This window comes from Triticum urartu, chromosome 7, assembly GCF_003073215.2.
Source record: "Triticum urartu cultivar G1812 chromosome 7, Tu2.1, whole genome shotgun sequence".
NCBI classification, from domain to species: Eukaryota; Viridiplantae; Streptophyta; class Magnoliopsida; order Poales; family Poaceae; genus Triticum; species Triticum urartu.
Genome location: NC_053028.1, coordinates 19,006,108 through 19,026,768, shown reverse-complemented (window position 1 = coordinate 19,026,768; position 20,661 = coordinate 19,006,108). Strand labels below are relative to the sequence as shown.

Genomic DNA, 20,661 nt, shown 5'->3' with positions numbered 1-20,661 from the left:
CGGTCTGTTCCTCGGGCGAAAAAAAAGAAAACAAGTTATTTTTTTTCTTTTTTCCGAGAGGCACGACTATGGCTCTTGCGGAAGCAAATCCGTGACTCACGAGAAGTAAATCAGTGCCTCTCGCGGAAGAAAAAACACATATTTTTTCCTTTTTCAAGGGGCATGACTGTGTCTCTCGTGGACGTAAATCCGTGCTTACAGGAGAAATAAATCTGTTTCTCTTGCGGAAGGAAAAGAAAAAATAAAAGACGTTTTTTTTTCCTTTTCGGAGAGGCACGACTGTGTCTCTCGCGGAAACAAATCATTGTCTACACGAGAAGTAAATCTGTGCCATTCGCAGAAGCAAATTCATGCCTCCACATGAAGTAAATATGTGCCTCCCACAGAAGAAAAACGCACTTTTTTTTCTTTTCCGATAGACATGATTGTGCCGCTCGCCGAAGTAAATACGTGCCTCTCGTGGAAGGGAAAAACAAGAAAACACGCTTTTTTACGCAAGTTTTTTTGACTTATTTCTAACACCTAAGAAAAAAAGGGAAAATAGAAAAACAAAGAAAACCGAAAAAATTATCTAAAAGCTGAAAACACGTAAAGAAAAATAAAAAAACAAAAACCAGAGGAAGCGCCCCGAGCGCGACATGTGGTGGCGGCTGAGAGCGCGCCATGTGACGCGCTTCGAGCTCACCAAAAATGACCCTTGCGGGGCTCCGGTAGGAGTAATCGCTGATTAGTCGCTCTCCCTATTCTAGGTGTAGATGGACAACTCTACTGAAGCGACCCGACCCATTAGCTTACGAGTGCTTCTACTTCCGGTTTTCGTTGTATCTTTTATTTAACTTGTGCTCTGATCCCGAGCTAACTTGTGGTGCTTGTGGTAACGTATCTGTACTTTCAACCCGTGCGCTCTTATTTTGATTTGAACTAGCTTCTTTCCGAATTTAACTTGTGCTCTCATCGCGAGCTAACGTGTGCTGCTCGTGGTAACGTATCTGTACTTTCCACGGGCACTGTACGCCATGTAATGCAAGCTAGTGCAACTTGTGCTTTGGATATAGTACAACTTGTACTCCCTGACGCACATTGTACTTCCTGCACAATAATATTTCAAACCACTTATGTCCATAATTTCATGTATCCGCCGTTCCAATTTGAATCATGTCCATTAAATACCTATAAAAGCACTTAATTACTTATGTATAGCAAAATAATGCCAAATTATGACATGTCACATTTAATGTTGTAAGTTGAGTGTGAATATTTTTTTTCAACAGCAACCGATGAAGCAGCTGTTGCTCGGGAAGCAAAAGTGAGCCGTGAAGAAGAAAAAGGTGAAAAGAAAATAAAGAAATAAAATAGAAGAAAGCAAAGCAAAGAAATTTATAGAAAAGAGAAGAGAAAAACAACTAACAAGGTCATCGTATCTAGTATTTGCCGAGTGCGACAGCCGACAAACTTGGCCCGGTCGTAACAGCGCCGTTACCTGCTACTGGAAGTGACACGTGGCTCTGGCATTGCCCTGTGACTTATCTTTGCGGAGTACCTTGCGCAAGGTTTTGTCGTATGCCCTGACACATGGCGCTCGGTGAAGAGTTAGTTTACCGAGCGTCTTTTGTTTGCTGAGTGTTTTAATCCGGGCTCTCGGTGAAGGCCTTGTTTGCCCCGCAAACACTGAGGTACCCGATGTACAACCTTTTCTCATGCGTGTCGGTGGATGGATGACATTAGTTGACTGACCTCCAAGCGCACCCATTTGATTTGTGTGTGAGGCCTTGACTTTGAACTCGAATCGACCTGACGTGGGGAGCAACGCTGCGCTTGCTGCAGAGGAGAAACATTTTATGCAAGACCTAGACTTTGAACCCGGGTCGACCTCACGTGGGGAGCAAGCACTGCGTGTGCTGCAGAGGAGAATTTTTTTATAGGAGCCCGAGACATTGAGCCTGATCGAGTCGTCGACCGGACATGGGAGCAAGCACTCCCGTTGCAGCACAAATATAATCAGGTCACTCCCCTTGCAGGTCGCAAAAGTAAGTGCGACACTAGCAGTAGGTGCAAACTGCTGAGCAATCCGGATGGAAGTGGCGTGGATGGCGCCCGCGGCTGTGGCGGCGGTGCTGGCCTCGTGGGCGTCGAGCGAGCTGGTGTGGAGGCCGCGCGCCATCACCAGAGAGCTCCATGCGCAGGACGTGGGCGGGCCGGGCTACAAGTTCTTGGCCGGGAACCTCGGCGAGATCAAGCAGCTCCGCGCCGCCAGCGCCGACGCCGTGTTGGCCATCGGCTCCCACGACTTGGTCCCCATTGTGCAGCCGCATTTGCACAAATGGATCCCCCTCCATGGTACGTGAGGCGTCTTCCTCTTCTCACTTACTTTGGTTCTCTTCTAACTCTGCTCGAACTGCAGGACGCACGTTCCTCTACTGGTTCGGAGCGAGGCCAACCCTCTGCATCACCGACGTCAACATGGTACAGCAGGTGCTCTCCGACCGCAACGGGCTTTACCCAAAGAACACCGTGATCCCGCACATCGCTCGCCTGCTCGGCAATGGCCTCGTGCTCACCAACGGCGACGAATGGAAGCGCCACCGCAAGGTCGTCCACCCTGCCTTTGACATGGACAAGCTCAAGGTAAGTACTATGTACTACTCCCTCCATTCATAAATATAAGTCTTTTTAGAGATTCCAACAAGGTACTACATATAGAGCAAAATAATTGAATCTACACTATAACATATGTTTACATACTTCCGTATCTAGTTCATAGTGAAATCTCTAAAAAGTCTTATATTTAAAAATGGAGGGAGCACTAAGTTACATCGCATGAACATCCAGAACTAACATGTTAGTTACTGGTATGAGTGACAGACGATGACGTCGACCATGTCAGACTGTACTGGTTCGATCATGTCGGAGTGGAAAGCAAAGGCGGACAAGGGAGGAGGGGAGGCCGAGATTGAGCTGAGCAGCCAGTTTGAGGAGCTGGCCGCGGATGTCATCTCTCACACGGCCTTCGGAGGTAGCTACAAAGAGGGCAAACAAGTTTGTCTGGCACAGAGGGACCTCCAGTTTCTTGCCTTCTCCGCGGTTTACAACATCGTCCAAATCCCGGCACTGGGGTAAGCTCAATTCATTTTAAGTAATTACTTCATTTTTCATTTCATCACGTGCTTACAATCAATGAAATATAGCTTTACAGAGTGGATTATAAGTTACTCAATTTAGCCGAGCATGCTTGTTTGTGTTTATTACCCAATCTGATCATCAGGTACCTCCCAACTGAAAAGAACCTCATGATATGGAAGCTCGACAAGGAGGTGAGGTGCATGCTCGCCAACATCATAAAAAGTCGGCTCGCAACCAATGACATCCAAGGCTACGGAAACGACCTGCTTGGGCTAATGTTGGAGGCGTGCAGGCAAGAGGAGCACGGTGACAATCCGCTTCTTAGCATGGATGAGATAATAGATGAGTGCAAGACATTCTTCTTCGCCGGGCATGACACTAGCTCACAAATGCTTACATGGACCATGTTCTTACTGAGCACACATCCAGAATGGCTGCAGAAGGTCAGGGAGGAAGTGGTGATAGAGTGTGGCAGTGCGGTTCCCACCGCCGACATGCTCAACAAACTGAAGTTGCTTAACATGTTCCTACTAGAAACTCTTAGGTTATACAATCCTGTATCAGTCATTCAACGGAAGGCAGGTTCAGATCTGGAGATCGGTGGCATTAGAGTGCCCAAAGGCACTGTCTTGACGATCCCCATCGCAATGATACATCGTGACAAGGAGGTCTGGGGAGAGGATGCCAATGAATTCAAGCCTCTTAGGTTCAAGAATGGAGTAACGAGGGCATCAAAGCATCCCAACGCATTCTTGTCTTTCTCTAGTGGACCAAGGTCATGCATCGGGAAGAACTTTGCAATGATGGAGGCAAAGATTGTGATCGTCATGATTATTCAGAGGTTCTCCTTCTCCCTATCCCCTGAGTACGTCCATGCCCCGATGGACGTGATCACGCTGCGGCCGAAGTTTGGTCTTCCCATGGTCCTCAAGAGCCTAGATATGCATAGACATGATTAATGTGTTGGGTATTTGAGTAAGGTTTGTTGTACACTAGATATGTTTGCCAACGCTTTATCAACTTTTGTTTTGCTTTGCAGAACCCTACAAATTCAACTTCAATGATGTCGCTATCTGACTCGTTGCAAGTAAACTTCCATGCAAGAACGCCTCTCATTAATGCGTCTAGTCATTTTATTCTTCTCAGTCATTGTCGTATCATGCGTTCCTGCTCCTCACTTATTTATATCTTGAACACGGATCTGCATGACTACTCGATGGCAGTCTTGAGCTTCGTCATCTTTCTCGATAAGATTTGACTTGCCACATGCAACATGAATTCATCAGAGCTATTTTCACTACCGTAGGACAATTCCTCTTACTTGTTTCGCCACTCCTTTAGTAGTATGTATTTCTCCTTCATTGCTTCAGCGGCCACCATTTGAATGTTCTGCTTCAGACAATTCCAATCACATGAGGATATCAAATGTTTTGCATCAAACATAGATATACGAAGATTTCAAACAACTTTGGTTAATATACATTGTAAAAAAACGTCGTCAAGCAACCATGATTGATAGTTCATACTCTCAATATCCTATATGATAACAAAAGTATATTTTTTACAATAGAACTCTTGGTTATCATGAAATTTTAACGAATATGCAGAGGACACCATACTTTTTGTGGGTCCCGACCTAGATAATGCAAGAAAACTCAAGCTCTTATTATGTTCTTTTGAGGAGCTTTCTAGTCTTAGAATTAATTTCACTGATAGTTAAAATTTATACTTCAAGTGAGGCCGTAGATTCGGCACCCGACTATGCTAAGATTGTTGGCTACAAGCCCAGGCAATTCCCTATTTAGTACCTTAGTTTTCCGATTCTCTATCTATCTCTAACTGTCACTGAGTGAAAATACATGGAAGAGTGACTTGAGAAATGACTTTACAGTTGGAAGGCAATACTCTTGTCTTGAGGGTGTGTGTGTGTGTGTGTGGGGGGGGGGGGTTAATAAATGATGTCCTCGTCACTATGATTTTATACATTTTGTCCTTCCACTTACCGAAAGTGGTTTTGCAAAGATTGGACAACTTTAGATCAATCTTTTTGTGTGTGACACTGAATCACAAAAATATCGGTTAGCTGGGTAGAATATGTAATGTTGTCTGAAAACTGATAGGTGTCATGGAATCCAAGATCTTGATATTTAAAACATTGTCCTACCTAGTTAATGGGTATATACATTATACACTGAGAATACAGTGTGGCAGGAAATCATTCGTAACAAGTACTTGGTCTCCAAAGCCATTTCTCAACTCCATCAGAAACCAAATATTCACATGTTTTGTATGGCAAGATGAATTGTTTTCCAATTTTGGCACTGCCTAAGTTAGGGAGGGTCTGAGGTTAGATTCTGGGAGGATACCGGCTTGGGTTTTATCTCATTAATAGTGTAATACCTAAGTTGTATGGAATTGTTAGAAACAAATTCATCATAGTTGCATAGGTTTTGGGTCAAGTGAACCTAGATGTTTCTTCCGTAGATAGCTATTCGGTCCTGCTTGGTCACAAAATGAATTAGTTGCTCATACATGTGGAGCCCATTCAGCAGGCCAATGAACCAGATTAGTGTCGACGGAACTTGCATACGAATGGCAAGTTTTCTATCAAGTTCTTATACGAGGAGATTGCCCATAACAATGTTATGTTGACAATAAAACATTATAGAATCTCAAACTACCTCTTCGAGCGATGATATACCTCTAGTTCTTAAATTAGAGGTTGTAATCTTGAATAGAAATAACCAAGCGCACCACAATTGGTAAGGTAGGAAGACATTTGTCTTTTGACAATATGACGAGTCTATGGAACCCCTATTTTTGTAGTGCAAGTTTGCTTGTGTTGTGTGGGCCATAGTCCAAGTAGCTTTAAACCTACACCTATCATGAGCAATGCTACGCAGCCGATGATTTTGCGGACGATGCATGGACGACACAAGCTAATAATCGTTGGATTGAATCCCTCCATACCTAAGCAACGTCAGATCCTACTATCGTCCACCTGTCGTGCATAAAAGGTCGTGTGTGCAGCTATTCCGACCTATCATAGGGCATGCAATATGCTTGTCAATTGGTTGTGGAGTATTGACAAACAAATTTATGCAACTATTCTTGTGGGGGCGGCATCTTCATGTTGGGATTTGTCGCCTACCAAGAATTATGTGAGTTTTTTCAATAAAAAAAATATGTTTCATGTCTTGTGCAGGTTATTCTTGCAAGTGCATTATGTCTCCATACTTGGTCTATCTTAGAGAGGCCAGATGACATAGATGATTTTGTGATGAAGTCTACCTGGCATAAGCATACTGTCAAGGGGGTTGTCTTCCATCATGGATGACGGTGTAATATTCGAATATGATCTACCCCGCCATAGGGTGGTCTTTTGCATTTTTCCTGTAAAACAACATTTTCTTTTTTATTGGGTTGGACATGTTGGTTGTGCACATCATGATATGCAGAGTCGGGCATTCGCTCAATGCAGTTCTATCACCTTGATATATCGATTGAATGAATATGTCATTCATAAAAAAAGAAGAAACAACAACATGGACTGATCCGTCCTCCACAAGTCCACAACACAACAAGTGAAGTGATTATGGCCCAGCCGTCCAGGAACGAATCACTAGTAGAAAACGGAGCTTTAAAACCGGTTCGTAAGAGCCTTTAGTGCCGGTTCCATAACCGGCACTAATTGGTGGGCACTAAAGGCCCCCCCCTTTAGTACCGGTTCGGCACGAACCGATGCTAAAGTGCCACCACGTGGCGTGAGCTCGCGCCCTGGTATGGGGGACCTTTAGTACCGGTTGGTGGTACTAAAGGTTTTTTTTTGATTTTTTTCGAAATTTTTGGAAAAAAATTTGATTATTTTTTTCGATTTTTAATTTTTCTGAATTATTTGGTGATTTAGTCTCTAATCACCTCTCTTAACTGCTCAAGTGTGGATCACTCATTCCAAATCATCTAACTTCTCAAGTGTGGATCACTCATTCCAAATCATCTAACTTCCTGACCGGTCACCCATCCCTCTCACTACTCCAGGCCGAGCACGCTTAACTTTCGGGTTCTATTCTCCTTCGTTTCCAAGTCTGCACTTGTTGTTTTCCTGACAATAGTAAGATGTCAATTCTATTAACCCTCAGGAGTTTAGCTTGAGCATGAAGTCACACATTTCACTGTTTGAGTTTGAAACTATTATTCTAAAAAATAGTAATTATTTAGTAACACTAATATTTCTTGAATATGTTTGACCATAGTTTGGCCATAGTTTGACCACAGTTTGACCAGATTTGACCAAAATTCAAAAATTTGAAATAATTATTTAGTAACACTAATATTCTTGAATAATTATGTAGTAACATTAATACTTCTTGAATAAGTAGTTTGAGCAGATTTAACAAAATTTTTTAAAAAAAACTTAAATTTGACCATATCTTTTTTTCCTTTTGGAATTTGAGGATTCTAAAAAAATTGCAAACAGGCCGTAGGCGGTCTCCATTGGATGCGGATTTTCGTGCTGGATTTTTTGATATATTATACGTTTTTTTCCGACATCGTATGCAAAAGTTATAGCCGTTTTACATTTTCCCTACACTTTTTGCAAAACATGTCCAAATTTAAGTTTTCAAATTTTCCTAACTAGTAGATGTAGTAATATAACTAGCTCTCGAAGGATTTTATTTTTTGAAGTTTTTTATCATTTTCTTTTGATTTTTTCAGAACTGAAATGGCGACACACGGGGGAGGGGGGGTAGAGTTTGAAAATTGCCCTATAGTGCCGGTTTGTGTCACAAACCGGTACTATAGGTTAAGACTCTTTAGTGCCGGTTTGTGACACAAACCGGTACTATAGGTTAGACCTTTAGTACCGGTTTGTGTCACAAACCGTCACTAAAGGGGCTCGTGGGGCCCTGGCCTGACGCCAGCCTGCCACCACCCCTTTAGTACCGGTTCGTGGCACGAACCGGTACTAAAGGTTCATTACGAACCGGCACTAATGCATAGCCATTCGAACCGGCACTGTTGATCATATTAGTGCCGGTTTTTTATAAACCGGCACTAATGTGCTTCATGTTTGACCCTTTTTCTACTAGTGAATATCTGTTTAGCTGCTAACAGACTCATGGGACATCGAGTATAATAATAGTAAAACAAGTCAAACAAACGTTAAAGAAATAAGTCAAACAAGAAGCACCTTATTTACGTGAAACAAGCCAAACAAGAAGCTCTTTATTAATTGAAGAGAATGGTGGGAGAGATGACATTTGACAGTGCATCATGTGCAATGTACTGGCCATGGACTGCGGCATTCCGCCTCGAAAATTCAAATGGAGCTTGGGCGTATATGCTCCATGTAAACAGTAAAATCTAGAGAAAAAAACAGTTTCCCAATTAAATCTTTACCAAATAGTATATCTAATAAATTTTTCATCAACACCGTTTTTCTCACCTCACATGTCATTTCGTAATGCAAATTTGTGTGCTGTTTTTTCTAATGAAGGATGGTTTTTATTAATTAAAAATAAAGCATCAAGCGGATGCAAACATAGTACACACCCGGTTTCTGCATATGTAGGATGCACACAAGCAACATCAACACACACACACGCACGCGCACACACACACACACCAATTAACACACAGACAAATAGTAAAGTCATACAAGACCAAACTATGCCTCAATGAGGCAAGGGAAAAACCCCAAAGCGATCAAAACAGTGATCGACGACTACATTATTAACGACCATTTTTGCACGCGGTTGGAAGATAAAAATTCTATTATACTTCTCTTAGCCTGAGCTCAAAAATGTCTGACCCGCCTAGCCTACCGAACTCTCTATTTAGTTTCTCTTTCTCCATTCTCGTCCCTATTTCAGGCCGCAACACATTTGGTTTATATAACTAGTTAGCCATCTGTGCAACTACATGAACTAGCATTATCTCAAAATACTTACGAGTTATAAACCTACTGAATATTGTTACCGCTTAGTGAAATCATCTATAACTTTCTGACAATTTTGTTATGGTTTGGAGATTTATTTTTTGACGGTGAACATGTCTGTGCCTTCTAATTAACTGGATGCAGATTTGCGTGCAACATGAGGTTGGGCCCTTACATAAATAATTCTTTTGAAAAAACTGTGCGTTCTTGTTACATTTTAAAATCCATTAAAAAGAAACTTTACGCAAATTTATAATCCATTTAAAACAAATTAATAAGAAAGGAGTATAACTCCAGGCCTCTACATCGAGTGATGAACACAACCCTATGATATTTATTATTTAAAATTTAGCAGCCGAACAACATCAACCAAAAAGAAAACAGAGAGAAAATCGAAGGCCGCATGCCTCGTGACAGTAACTCCACATGACAGCCACTGACCCAATGATAAAAGACAAACTGAAAACGAAGAGTACATAACTTCTAGGCTACCCTTAAGAAGGAATCGCCGCACATGCGCTAATGATGACTAGTCCAACCGAAGGTTGATCTCGGGGTTCTCATCCCCAAAGTCAAGTTTCGATCCACCATCTTCAGCAAGGACACGATGCAGACGCACGTCGATATAGCCTGATTAGAGATTTAGTGTTTCCAATGGAGTGCACAAATTTGTCATTAAAGCTGACTCTACCGTGATCCATTGTTCGGCTACCGACACCTTGATAACTAGATACCGGATATTTAAGGATTCTTTTCCCAAGATTCAAGAAGTGATGCCCCTTGCGTAAAAATCTGTCTAGAGTCTGTCAATACTGCAGCCACAGTAGATACCTCAACGTGCATTGGTGCCCATTCATTTGAGCAGCGCGCTTTGGGGATCTCAGTCTGGGTAGAGACAGAGTGATTCGACACCAATTGGATGCATTAATAGTTGCATATATTCGTGTCAGTCCTAATCTGTGGTTACACGTGATACGATCCGATCGTAACGACTAGCGAGGCATGAGGCATGTGATACTGCATCTTGTCTTACTAATAGGTCATACGTCCGTCCTGACTAACCACAACACCACCCATCTTTGTGCTCGCAGCAGAGACAAAAATGGCGCCCTCCACCACCACCAGCAGCAGCCGCAGCAGCCGCAGCAGCAAGAAGCTGCGTGTCCTGCTCATACCCTTCTTCGCGACTAGCCACATTGAGCCTTTCACCGAGCTTGCCATTCGCCTCGCCGCGTCTAGGCCGAACACCGCCGTAGAAGCAACCGTCGCGGTCACGCTAGCGAACGTCTCGATCGTCCAGTCCTTGCTGGAGCGACGGCGACGAGACACTCATGATGCAGCAGCTGCTGTCAAGATAGTTACGTATCCGTTCCCTATGGTGGACGGCCTCCCGAAGGGCGTCGAGAACCTCGGAAAGGCGGCCACCCCGACCGATTTAGCTCGTATCAACCTCGCTGCCCTAAGCGAGACCCTGATGCGCCCCGCCCAGGAGGCGATCATCCGGGCGCAGTCCCCGGACGCGATCTTCACCGACCTGCACTTCACCTGGAGCACCGACATCGCTGACAAGTTGGGCGTGCCATGTGTCGCGTTCAATGTCATGGGTGCCTTCCCGATGCTGGCCGTGCGCCACCTCGTCATGGGCGACGTTGCCATCGATGACGATGGCGCCGCGACGGTCCCTCATTTTCCGGCCCCTCACATACGGATCCCGAGGACCGAGCTGCCGGACTTCTTGAGGCGGCGAGACTACGGCGCCAGCAACCAGGTTCATTCGATGCAGGCTGGCTGCTTCGGTCTCGCCATCAATACATTTGCGGACCTGGAGCGGCATTACTGCGAGATATATGTGCGCCAAGGGTACGTGAAGCGTGCATACTTTCTAGGTCCTCTCTCGCTGCAACACCAACCATCGCAGACCACCACGGCTTCACGGTACATTAATTGGCTTGACACAAAGCCGAACCATTCGGTGGTGTATTTGGCCTTCGGCAGCTTGGCCCACGTCTCGGATGCTCAGCTGGACAAGCTTGCTCTTGGCCTGGAGGCCTCAGGCAAGTCGTTCATGTGGGTGGTCAGGGCGGCGGAGAACTGGACTCCACCGGAAGGGTGGGAGAAGTGTGTCGAGGACCGGGGGATCATCATCAGATCCTGGGCTCCACAGACGGCAATACTAGCACACTCTGCAGTGGGTGCATTCGTGACGCAGTGTGGGTGGAACTCCGTCCTAGAGGCAGTGGTTGCGGGCGTGCCCATGCTCACATGGCCAAAGGTGTATGAGCAGTTCATCACCGAGAGGCTGGTGACGGAGGTACTGAGGATTGGGGAGCGTATGTGGCCGCATGGTGCCGGTTTACGGAGCGAGAACTACAGGAAACATGAGGTAATACCGGCAGACGATGTGGCGCGGGCATTGATCATGTTCATGCATCCTGGAGGATCGGGGGATGTAGCGAGGAGGAGGGTAAAGGACCTCTCCTCTAAGTCTCGTGCAACCATGGCAGAAGGAGGCTCCTCTCACAATGATTTGCACCGTATGGTTGATGATCTCATGGCAGCAAGAGGAGCTTCATCTTTCTCTCGTCTCTAAGTTATACATGTGACCTGTGAGGGTTAACCTCCCCGCAGCTCCATCTTTGTGTCGCTTTCAGTTTATTTCATTTTTCGTTGTTGCAATCCTTGATGTACTTTATGCATGGATGTAGGATTCGCTTTATGCTGTTTATTGTTACGTGTAACGAAATGAAGGAAAAGTGCACTTCATTCGCGTTGAGGCATAAGTGTTTCCTATTGCAATCGCGTCGGTATTGTGCTAGTGACCAAAAACAATCATAGAAATAAAAATTAGGAGCAACTCAAACAAAATGGCCATAACAGTACATTATGAATTAGGGGAACTAGAGGCTCCTTCTCATGAATGCGGATAAATTCACGAGAGGAATGGTGGTAAGAATCTCTTGCAATCTTACTGCATAACCTTCTAGCTTGTAGCTGAATGGTTTAACAAAGAGTATTATAAAAGGGTGGGGAAGATGCGTCTATCCAGGGACCACCATCTTTAACTAAGCGTGAAAGGATTCCAAAATGACTCAGCATTTGGATGCCTTTATCGGGTGAATAAGAAGTCAACTATGAGAGCTACTGAAGAGCCTCTCGAATTCTCGCTCTTCACATAGATATCTTCAGCTGCAAAGCTGCAAAACTATAGATACTAGATGATACTTTAGTGAGATGTGGTGGTATGGAACATATAATATGAATAATTGAACGATAACTAAAAGTGTGTGTGTGTGTGTGCGTGTGTGTGTGCGTGTGTGTGTGTGAGAGAGAGAGAGAGAGAGAGAATATCCCATGCATGTTTACATGTTGAGGTAAAAAAATCATATGCATGGTTGCATATTGAGATGGGCACATCCACGTGGAGCACCAAGCACATGATATTCACCACATCCAAGTGATGCCGCATTTGCCGAGGACCTTCATCCGCCCTGTGGGCCTCTGAGGCGCAATGTACGCCATCACCGACGCTATCTTGACGGCACCTTCCCTATGTCTGCCCAGGCCCTGCCGTTCACTTGCCGACTTCCTCTTGGCACAATGAATGGCGGTACGTTGGTTTGTGTTGGTCTTGGGTCTTGATCTTGTTGTAGAGGTCTCGGTTTGGTTGTGACGTGGCTTGGTTGCTCTGAGACTCGCCTCTTCGGCATCGCCATGAGGTTGTGCTAGGGAAGCATGTATCATAGTAGGCAGGGTGTGTGTGTGGTGTGTGTGGCGGCTAATTCTCGTGATTAGCGTTGTAATGGCCGAAAGGCCTTGTATCCGGATTCTTTGCCGCTTTTTCTTTAATGCGATGATACACATGCTGTGCGTATTCGAAAAAAAGGAGCTCAACTAGCCACTGCATCCAGTGAGACAGGTTCAGTCTGGGCATCTAGGAAATATACCTGAGGTTTCCATATTGAGGCCCAGCAAGGATTTTGCATACGAGCTCATCTTCAGTGAGAGGTTTTGCAGTGCCTGCGAGTTCATCAACGAGCCCTTCATTTGTGAAAAATAGGACCGAACATATTGGTTACCCTTCTGGCCATTGGTGAGGGAGATACATAAATTATTGATGCGGGAGCGAAAGTCGGATGTGAACATGTTGGTGAGGGCACTCCTTACGACTTGAGATGCCTCAAGACGTAGGACATGGATAAGGATTTCTTTGGAAAGAGAGTTGAGGAGATAGGAAAGGACTAGAAAGAATGCCCGTGCGTTGCAACGGGGAACGTTTTTACACGTCTTATGCCGCAGTCAGTCTCATCGTCTCAGTCTGCGCTCCTTGTCCTCGTTCTCGTCATCGTCTCCTCATCTCAGTCTGTGCTCTATAAATTATTCCTTACACCTCTTCCTTATTTGTGTCAATTCCTTTCCTTCCCTTTATTATTGCCTCTCATTTTCATTTGTTCCTTTTTCCTTGCACGTAGGGAATTAGCAAGTGCCAGAAAATTCCTCATAGTCGTCACTTTTACGGTGATCACGTCTGTTGCAAATGGAATGAATTTAATTACACCGAGCCGCCAGAAAATTACCTCTATCATCCATGAGTACGGCCGTCGTAGCTCCAACTCCTTCGTCTGGGAAAAATATTGCATCAACATTCAATTTAGTGAAACTCAGGATTGGCTTACACCACCTGGCTTCAGATATACTCGGTGAATGGGGTGATGAATTCTGATGACTGCTTGCAATTGACAAGACCAAAAGTGACCATCTCCATGCTGGCAGAACTGCTTTGTTGTGCATAATTTGTCTGTGGATCCATCACTAGTAGAAAAACGACCTAATATTCAGTTCATTAGTCTCGGTTTATAAATGAACTGGCACTAATGTGACCATTAGTTCCGGTTCAAACTGCTATGCGTTAGTCCCAGTTCATTTGTGACCTATAGTCCTGGTTTGTGTCACAAAATGGGACTAAAGGGGTGGTGGCCGGCTGGTGTCAGGCCGGGGCCCCACAAGCCCCTTTAGTCCCCGGTTTGTGTCGCAAACCGGGACTAAAGGGCCAACCTGTAGTCCCGATTTGTATCACAAAACGGGACTATACAAACCGGGACTAAAGAGAAATTTTCAAACTGTACCCCTGCCCCTATCGCCTTTTCAGTTTTGAAAAAAAAACAAAAAAAAATGATAAAAACTTCAAAAATTAAAATCCTTCGAGATGTAGTTATGTTACTACATCTAGTAGTTAGGAAAATATAAAAAACATAAATTTCAACATGTTTTGCAAAAAGTGTTATGAAAAGTAAAACGACCATATCTTTTGCATACGATGTCGAAAAAACGCATAATACATCAAAATGTTTAGCAGAAAATACGCATCCGAATTCGACCGCCGTAGGCTGTTTTGCAAATTTTTCGAATCCTCAAATTCTTAAAGGAAAAAAAGTTATGCTCAAATTTCAGTTTTTTTGAATTTTGGTCAAATTATGGTCAAACTACTTATTCAACAATACTAGTGTTACTAAATAATTATTTTAATTTTTTGAATTTTGGTCAAACTGTGGTCAAACTACTTATTCAAGAAATATTAGTGTTACTAAATAATTATTGTTTTTTAGAATAATAGTTTCAAACTCAAACGGTGAAACGTGTGACTTCATGCTCAAGCTGAACTCCTCAGGGTTAATAGTATTGACAACTTACTATTGTCAGGTAAACAACAAGTGCAGACTTGGAAACTAGGGTGAAAACAACTCGAAAGTTAAGCGTGCTCAGGCTGGAGTAGTGAGAGTATGGGTGACCAGTCAGGAAGTTAGACGATTTGGAATGAGTGCTCCATATTTGAGCAATGATGTGCGGTGATTAGAGATTAAATCGTCAAATAATTCAGAAATTTGAAAATCAGAAAAAAATTCAAAAGAAAAATCAATTTTAAAAAAACCTTTAGTCCTAGTTGGTGTGGTCCCCTAGCCCCCGGCGCGGGCTCGTGCCACAAGGTAGGCCTTTGGTCCCAGGTCGTATTGAACCGGGACTAAGAGCATCTCCAGCCGCACCCCGAACCCCCAAGCATTTTTTCAGCGCCGGCGCCTAAATATCGGCTCAGTCGCGCCCCCAGGAGCCTGTATTTCGCCCGGTTGGGCCGAAATTTGCGCCGGCGGACCCAGGCTGAACCCGGCGCGCTGGGAAGCGCCAGGGCAAGTGTTTTTGGCACGAAAGAACGGCGGGCCCGCCGAGTCAACGACACCCGAGCCTCGTCGTCCTCATCGCCTCGGTTTCCCGCGGGGAATCAATGCGAAGGCTGTCGCCTGTCAGCCTTTCATTGATTCCTCACGGGCGGTGCGGCGACGCCCTCTCTCCCACCACACGTACACACGGCACCGACCCCCCAGCCACTATAAAGCAACTCCTCCCCCTCGCCTGTGACCCCCCCCCCCACTGTCGCCGAGCTGTGCCTCTCTCTCCCCGTGCGTCGCCGACGTTCCTCACCTCTCTCCCCGTGCCCAGCAGCAACGATGGGCGAGCGTTTCCCTGGCGATGGTGCGGCGGCCAATGGCTTCGGCCGCCGCTCGTTGCATGAGTGGGAAGCCCACTTGCTGTTCGTGGCGAACATCCCGGCGCCTCCCGACATGTGCGCGCCGGGGCGGTGGAGGCTCAGCGCGGGCGGCGTCCCCATCCCCCCGCTACCTGACGTCGACGTGCGCCCCGACTACTTCGTCGATGAGGTCGACCGCGTGCGGGCGTCGCTGACGGAGGAGCAGCTGGCCCTCCCGCAGTACGCCGCCGGCAACCACGAGGCATGGGCGCCGTACTTCCAGCACCGGCAGGCGCGGCGGCTCGCCTCCACCAATGGGGCGCCGGTGGTGCGGGGCACCAAGAACAGGGACGAGCGGCGCCTGTGGTGGGGCGCCCCCGGCCGCACGCTCCACGCCATTCTCCGGCACCTCGAGGGCGGCAATGACCCGCCGTTGACGTACCCTGTCGCCCCAGTCCGGAGCGGCGGCCGAGGAGGACGGCGTCCTCTTCTTCCTCCTCCTCCCGCTCCTCCTCCTCCGGGTCGCCGGCGGCCCGGCGCTGTTCAGCGTCAAGGCCGCGCCCGCGGAGACGCCGCTCGGCCAGCGCACCCGCAGCGCCGGCATCGTCATCAACGAGGGCGGGCACGCCTCCTCCTCGACTCCTCCTCGCTTCGTCAAGACGAAGACAGAGCCGGGCGCCGTGAAGAGGGAGCCCGGGCTCGCCTCCGTGAAGACAGAGCCAGGGTTCGCCGCCGTAAAGATGGAGCGGGGGCTCTCCGACGCGGCGGCATTGAAGTGGGCACGGACGGAGCTGGAGCGCCAGTGCCGCGCCTATGAGGAGTTCGCCGCTCGGCGTCGTGGACAAAGAGAAGGAACCATCACAGGATCATAGCTCCAGTGAGATCCCTGAAGAACCTGCCATGTATTGTTGACCCTGCCCTCCAACGCAACCATGTAGCGACGGACGTGCTCATCCTCCTCGCTGACACGGTGATGTACCACCTCCGCGAGGGACGAAATCCTCTGAACTGTCACTGGCCCACGCGACAGCCACCAAAGAAGGTTCGGGTCAACGACGGGCTAGCTCCTCACCAAGTTGCGCCCCCCGGAAGGTAGCACCTCCCAATACCAGCCCGGCGGAGCCCAGTCCCGGACATGGCCCCCCTGATCAAGCAGGCCACCTCCGCCGAGTCGGCGATGAGGATACGGGATAGGCATCGTCGACGTCGATGCGGTAATAATTGCTTTAACTAAAAAAATAACAACAAATGTGACATGTTCAAAATATGACATGTCTTCAAAATGTATCAACCTAGAATTCTGTTAAATACACCTAAAAATAAACTAGTTATATTAATTTTCTTAGTAAAAATAAACTAGTTATATAGTAAAATTTTAATTAGATCATCAAATCTCATATACCTAAATTTTCTTATTAAAAATAAACTAGTTCTATTAACTCAACTAGTTCAACTAAGACTTACTATAAATAAAAATAATTAGTTTTCTTACTAATTCTATTAAGCACTTACTAAAAATAGTAAAAAAAAATACATTATACAGGGGGAGGAGGGCGGTGGTAGTAGGGAGGAGGAGGAGGGAGGAGAGAGGAGGGGGGAGGAGGGCCGTGGGACGAGGGCTGCTGACGGAAGGCTTGTCCGGAGGAGGAGAGAGGAGGGACGAGGGGCGCGGTAGGGAGGAGGGAGGAGAGAGGAGGAGGAGGGAGGAGGAGGGATGGAGAGACTACCTTAATCAGTGGAGGAGGAGGAGGAGCGGCGGCGGCGGCGGGCGACTACGGTGGTCGGGAACGGTGGCGGCGGTGGACAACCGGGGGGGGGGGGGGCATGGGGTGTGAATGAGAGGGAGTGAGAGGGTCGGCCGCGCGGGGATGATAAGTTAGGGTTAGTAGCAGCGCGGGTTGAAGAAAAGCGCTACTACTATACTGAGCATAGCAGTAGCGCTGGATAAGGATACGCGCTGCTGCTAAGTGAGGCTAGCCATGTGCGCCCAGTCTAAACTTAGCAGTAGCGCATTTTGCAACATGCGCTACTGCTAGCAGGATAGCAACATCGCGTTTTGCAGCCACGCGCTACTACTAAGTAGCAGTAGCGAGTCTTTTTAAACAGCGCTACTACTAAGATTCTGTGTATAAGGTTTTTTCTAATAGTGTGAGGCCAACAAGGATGTGGGATACAAGCTCATCTTCAGTCAGAGGCTTAATGACGCCAGCAAGTAGTTTAGCGAGGCCCTTCATTCAAGAAAAATACGCCGAAGCATATTTGTTACCCTTCTGGGCATTGGTGAGAGAGATACAGAAATTATTGATGCAGGAGCGAAAGTCGGATGCAAACATGTTGGTGATGGCACTCCTTACAACTTGAGATGCCTCAAGATGTAGGACATGGATGAGGATTTTTTTTGGAAAGAGAGTTGAGGAGATAGGAAAAGATATGCCGATCCGTAACCATCCAGGCGGGTAAAGGGGATTGGGTGTGGATGTCATGGTTTTCTCGAGCGCAGGAAGGCTGCCAACAAGGTAGCCATAAAGTCCAGGCCCATGAATCTGGGGAAGAATTTGAGCCTTTCATTTCCATAGGAGGACGTTTTCTCTCGTAAGTTCCTCAGAAATTTGGTTGGAGAAGAGGGCACACGCCGTAGATGATGAAGACGAGATTGAAGGTAGATTGGAAAGCTAGATGAGATATGGCAGATTGACTCTGATTACTATATTGAATTTATGCTTCAAAAGTAAAAATTGACGAAGAGAGGTGAGAAATATATTTCACCATGAATTAACATGTGAGTTCAATGGAAGTCTATAATTAGTATAGTGCATACAATCGGAGAGCAGCGATTTCAGAGCCCATGATCATCTACAGCTGCCGATAAACAATAAGTTAAAAAATAGTAAAAATTTCAAAGAAATCTGAAATTTAAAGGTCTCCAAGATACTCTGGTGCGCTAAGTGCATGAAAATATTCGTGGTCAAATGACATACGAGGAGCTCTTGGCAAAATAATATCAAAAATTTGACTGTAAAAGAAAATTTGAAAGAAAGCACTATGCAGGCCCAATTTTGTTCTTCTGCCATGAGCTCCTCAGATGTCATTTGACCATGAAAATTGGCACACTTCTAGCGCACCCAAGAATCTTGGATGCCCTAAGAATTCCAGTTTTTTTTTTACGTTTTTTCTCCAATTTACTATTCAATGAGAGTAGATGAGCATAGGCTCATCTCTGAATTGCAGATATAATCGAAGATAGATAGATAGATGCAACTTGTTCATAATACATCTTATTAATACAACAAGTGATCAACTATATATATGGAAATGAAGCAAGCAGCGACAAGGGAGGGATTATTCAGCAAGCATGCATTGCATGTAACGGAGAGCATGCATGTAACTTATTCGAGCAATCGACGACGACACGCGAGATCCGGAGGCGGCCTAGCCCTAGCCGATGTAGTACATGGGGTCAGGCAGCTTAAAGGTGCGGGCACCCTCTGGCGTGCCGAGGATGTCGCTCCACTGGTCACCGATGTTGCCGACGATGACGTACCCGGCGTCCAACAGCTTCTGTCTCTCACCGGACTTGAAGGTCACTGCGGAGCCCTTGAACTCCGCTGGCTTCAGCAGCACCGCCATCGACCCAGAGAACCCCTGCCGGCGGAGGTTTGTGATAGTGGCGGTCCTCTGGGCCTCTCTCCGGCCGGTGAGGATCACAGGCTTGATGCCGACCGAGAGCAACTTGTTGTACAGCCGCTTCGTCTCCGGCAGGGCAGGTGCGCTGGCTTGTGCCGCGTACTCATGGAAGCTCGTCCAGTTGTACGGCGTAGCCCTGTTGTCAACCATGCATGTCAGCTAGATCATCTTTTCATAAGGACGGTTACGAAATAAATCCATTGATAAAGTAGCTATCACATCACTATCTCCGCGCAGTCCTCTTGTTTAGCTCGTCACTCACAGGGCATGCATATATATGGTCCTTCTGGACGAGCTCCTTGACTGTGATTGGAGGTGACCCGTGACCAGCAATAAGGTCCAACACGTCCAATAATTATTTCGCAAAAAAAAAAAACACGTCCAGCAATTAAGATTTTATTTCCACTTCTGGTCTCATTTATTTTTTCACTTGTATTCATTGGAAGATGTTATGTACAACAAGTTCTAATCGGATTTCTACTTCATCTGAGGTTTTACCGGTGGTATCTAGCTAGCTAGTGAGTTGATGGTTTTAACAAGTTCTAATCAGATTTCTACTTCATCTGAAGGACAAGATGAGTGCAAGTCCCTGCTCAGATATATATCCACCTGCAATAAATCGCAAGTATAATGTGCACATCTATAGCATATATGTGTATACTATATATATATATATAGGCACGTACCCGAAGCCGTGAGTGGCGTAGTAGGGGAGGTTGGAGAGTGTGGTCTCGTCGACGTCGAAGACCCACACCTCCTTGCCGTTTCCGGCGAGCTTGAGGCTGTCGACGTAGAAGATGGCCTCGTCAATGACGAGCTTGGAATCGCGGCGGTAGTGACCGCCGAGCATGTAGTGCCCGACATAGCCCTCGCAGCTGGTAGGCACCGTCTTCCAGTCACGCACGTTGTGCGCCTCCACACCCAGCCGCCAGCTGTCGCATGCCACGCCGGCACGGCTCCCCAGCTGCCCGCCCGAGCCCAGCATTGGCCGCAGCGCGTGGATCAGCGGTTCCACGGCCTCATCCATGGCGGTGACTGTGGCAACTGACGTCGGCATGTGGATGTTAATCTCCCATGCGCCGCTAGAGGCCACAAGAAGAGCCATGGCGGCGAGCAGGAGCAGCAACTTCGTAGCCATTGCCATTTCCACTTGGTGGTGCTTCCTGAGGTGCAGTGCTATGCAGAGAGTGTGGAGTCTCTAGCTTGTTATATAGGAAGTTTAAAGCTACATCAATCCTACAGTACAGTGTGTATGACGACTGATTTTTTTTCAAGGAGGAAAAGAAAACCCGGCCTCCGCATCTATCGATGCACATAGCCATCAATGACAATGACTGTGACTTGAAAGAAATTAAGTGGCAGAAGAGGTGGTTGGTGTCAGTGGCGCGGTCGCATTCACAAC

The 20,661-nt window shown here is 46.5% G+C and overlaps 3 protein-coding genes across 3 annotated transcripts; 2 read left to right on the top strand and 1 right to left on the bottom strand.

The window, feature by feature from the left end:
* The first annotated feature begins 1,964 nt into the window (after positions 1-1,964).
* On the top strand, positions 1,965-4,222 carry LOC125522781 (cytochrome P450 709B2-like). Its single transcript, XM_048687813.1, has 4 exons — positions 1,965-2,337; positions 2,402-2,625; positions 2,863-3,113; positions 3,263-4,222. The coding sequence occupies exons 1-4, from the start codon at positions 2,073-2,075 to the stop codon at positions 4,077-4,079; spliced, it is 1,557 nt and encodes a 518-aa protein (XP_048543770.1). The 5' UTR covers positions 1,965-2,072; the 3' UTR covers positions 4,080-4,222.
* Positions 4,223-10,136: 5,914 nt separating this feature from the next.
* LOC125522517 (UDP-glycosyltransferase 73C4-like) lies at positions 10,137-11,829 on the top strand. Its single transcript, XM_048687570.1, has one exon. The coding sequence runs from the start codon at positions 10,161-10,163 to the stop codon at positions 11,646-11,648; it is 1,488 nt and encodes a 495-aa protein (XP_048543527.1). The 5' UTR covers positions 10,137-10,160; the 3' UTR covers positions 11,649-11,829.
* Positions 11,830-18,806: 6,977 nt separating this feature from the next.
* Positions 18,807-20,454, bottom strand: LOC125524929 (acid phosphatase 1-like). Its single transcript, XM_048689958.1, has 2 exons — positions 19,946-20,454; positions 18,807-19,395 (listed from the first exon to the last, which is right to left on the bottom strand). The coding sequence occupies exons 1-2, from the start codon at positions 20,401-20,403 to the stop codon at positions 19,011-19,013; spliced, it is 843 nt and encodes a 280-aa protein (XP_048545915.1). The 5' UTR covers positions 20,404-20,454; the 3' UTR covers positions 18,807-19,010.
* Positions 20,455-20,661: the final 207 nt, after the last annotated feature.

Coding starts and splice junctions, on each gene's coding strand:
- LOC125522781 (XM_048687813.1), top strand. CDS start 2,073: ATGGAAGTGGCGTGGATGGCGCCCGCGGCTGTGGCGGCGGTGCTGGCC. Junction 2,338..2,401: donor CAAATGGATCCCCCTCCATG/GTACGTGAGGCG, acceptor CTCGAACTGCAG/GACGCACGTTCCTCTACTGG. Junction 3,114..3,262: donor GTCCAAATCCCGGCACTGGG/GTAAGCTCAATT, acceptor TCTGATCATCAG/GTACCTCCCAACTGAAAAGA.
- LOC125522517 (XM_048687570.1), top strand. CDS start 10,161: ATGGCGCCCTCCACCACCACCAGCAGCAGCCGCAGCAGCCGCAGCAGC.
- LOC125524929 (XM_048689958.1), bottom strand. CDS start 20,403: ATGGCAATGGCTACGAAGTTGCTGCTCCTGCTCGCCGCCATGGCTCTT. Junction 19,396..19,945: donor TACGCCACTCACGGCTTCGG/GTACGTGCCTAT, acceptor GGTTGACAACAG/GGCTACGCCGTACAACTGGA.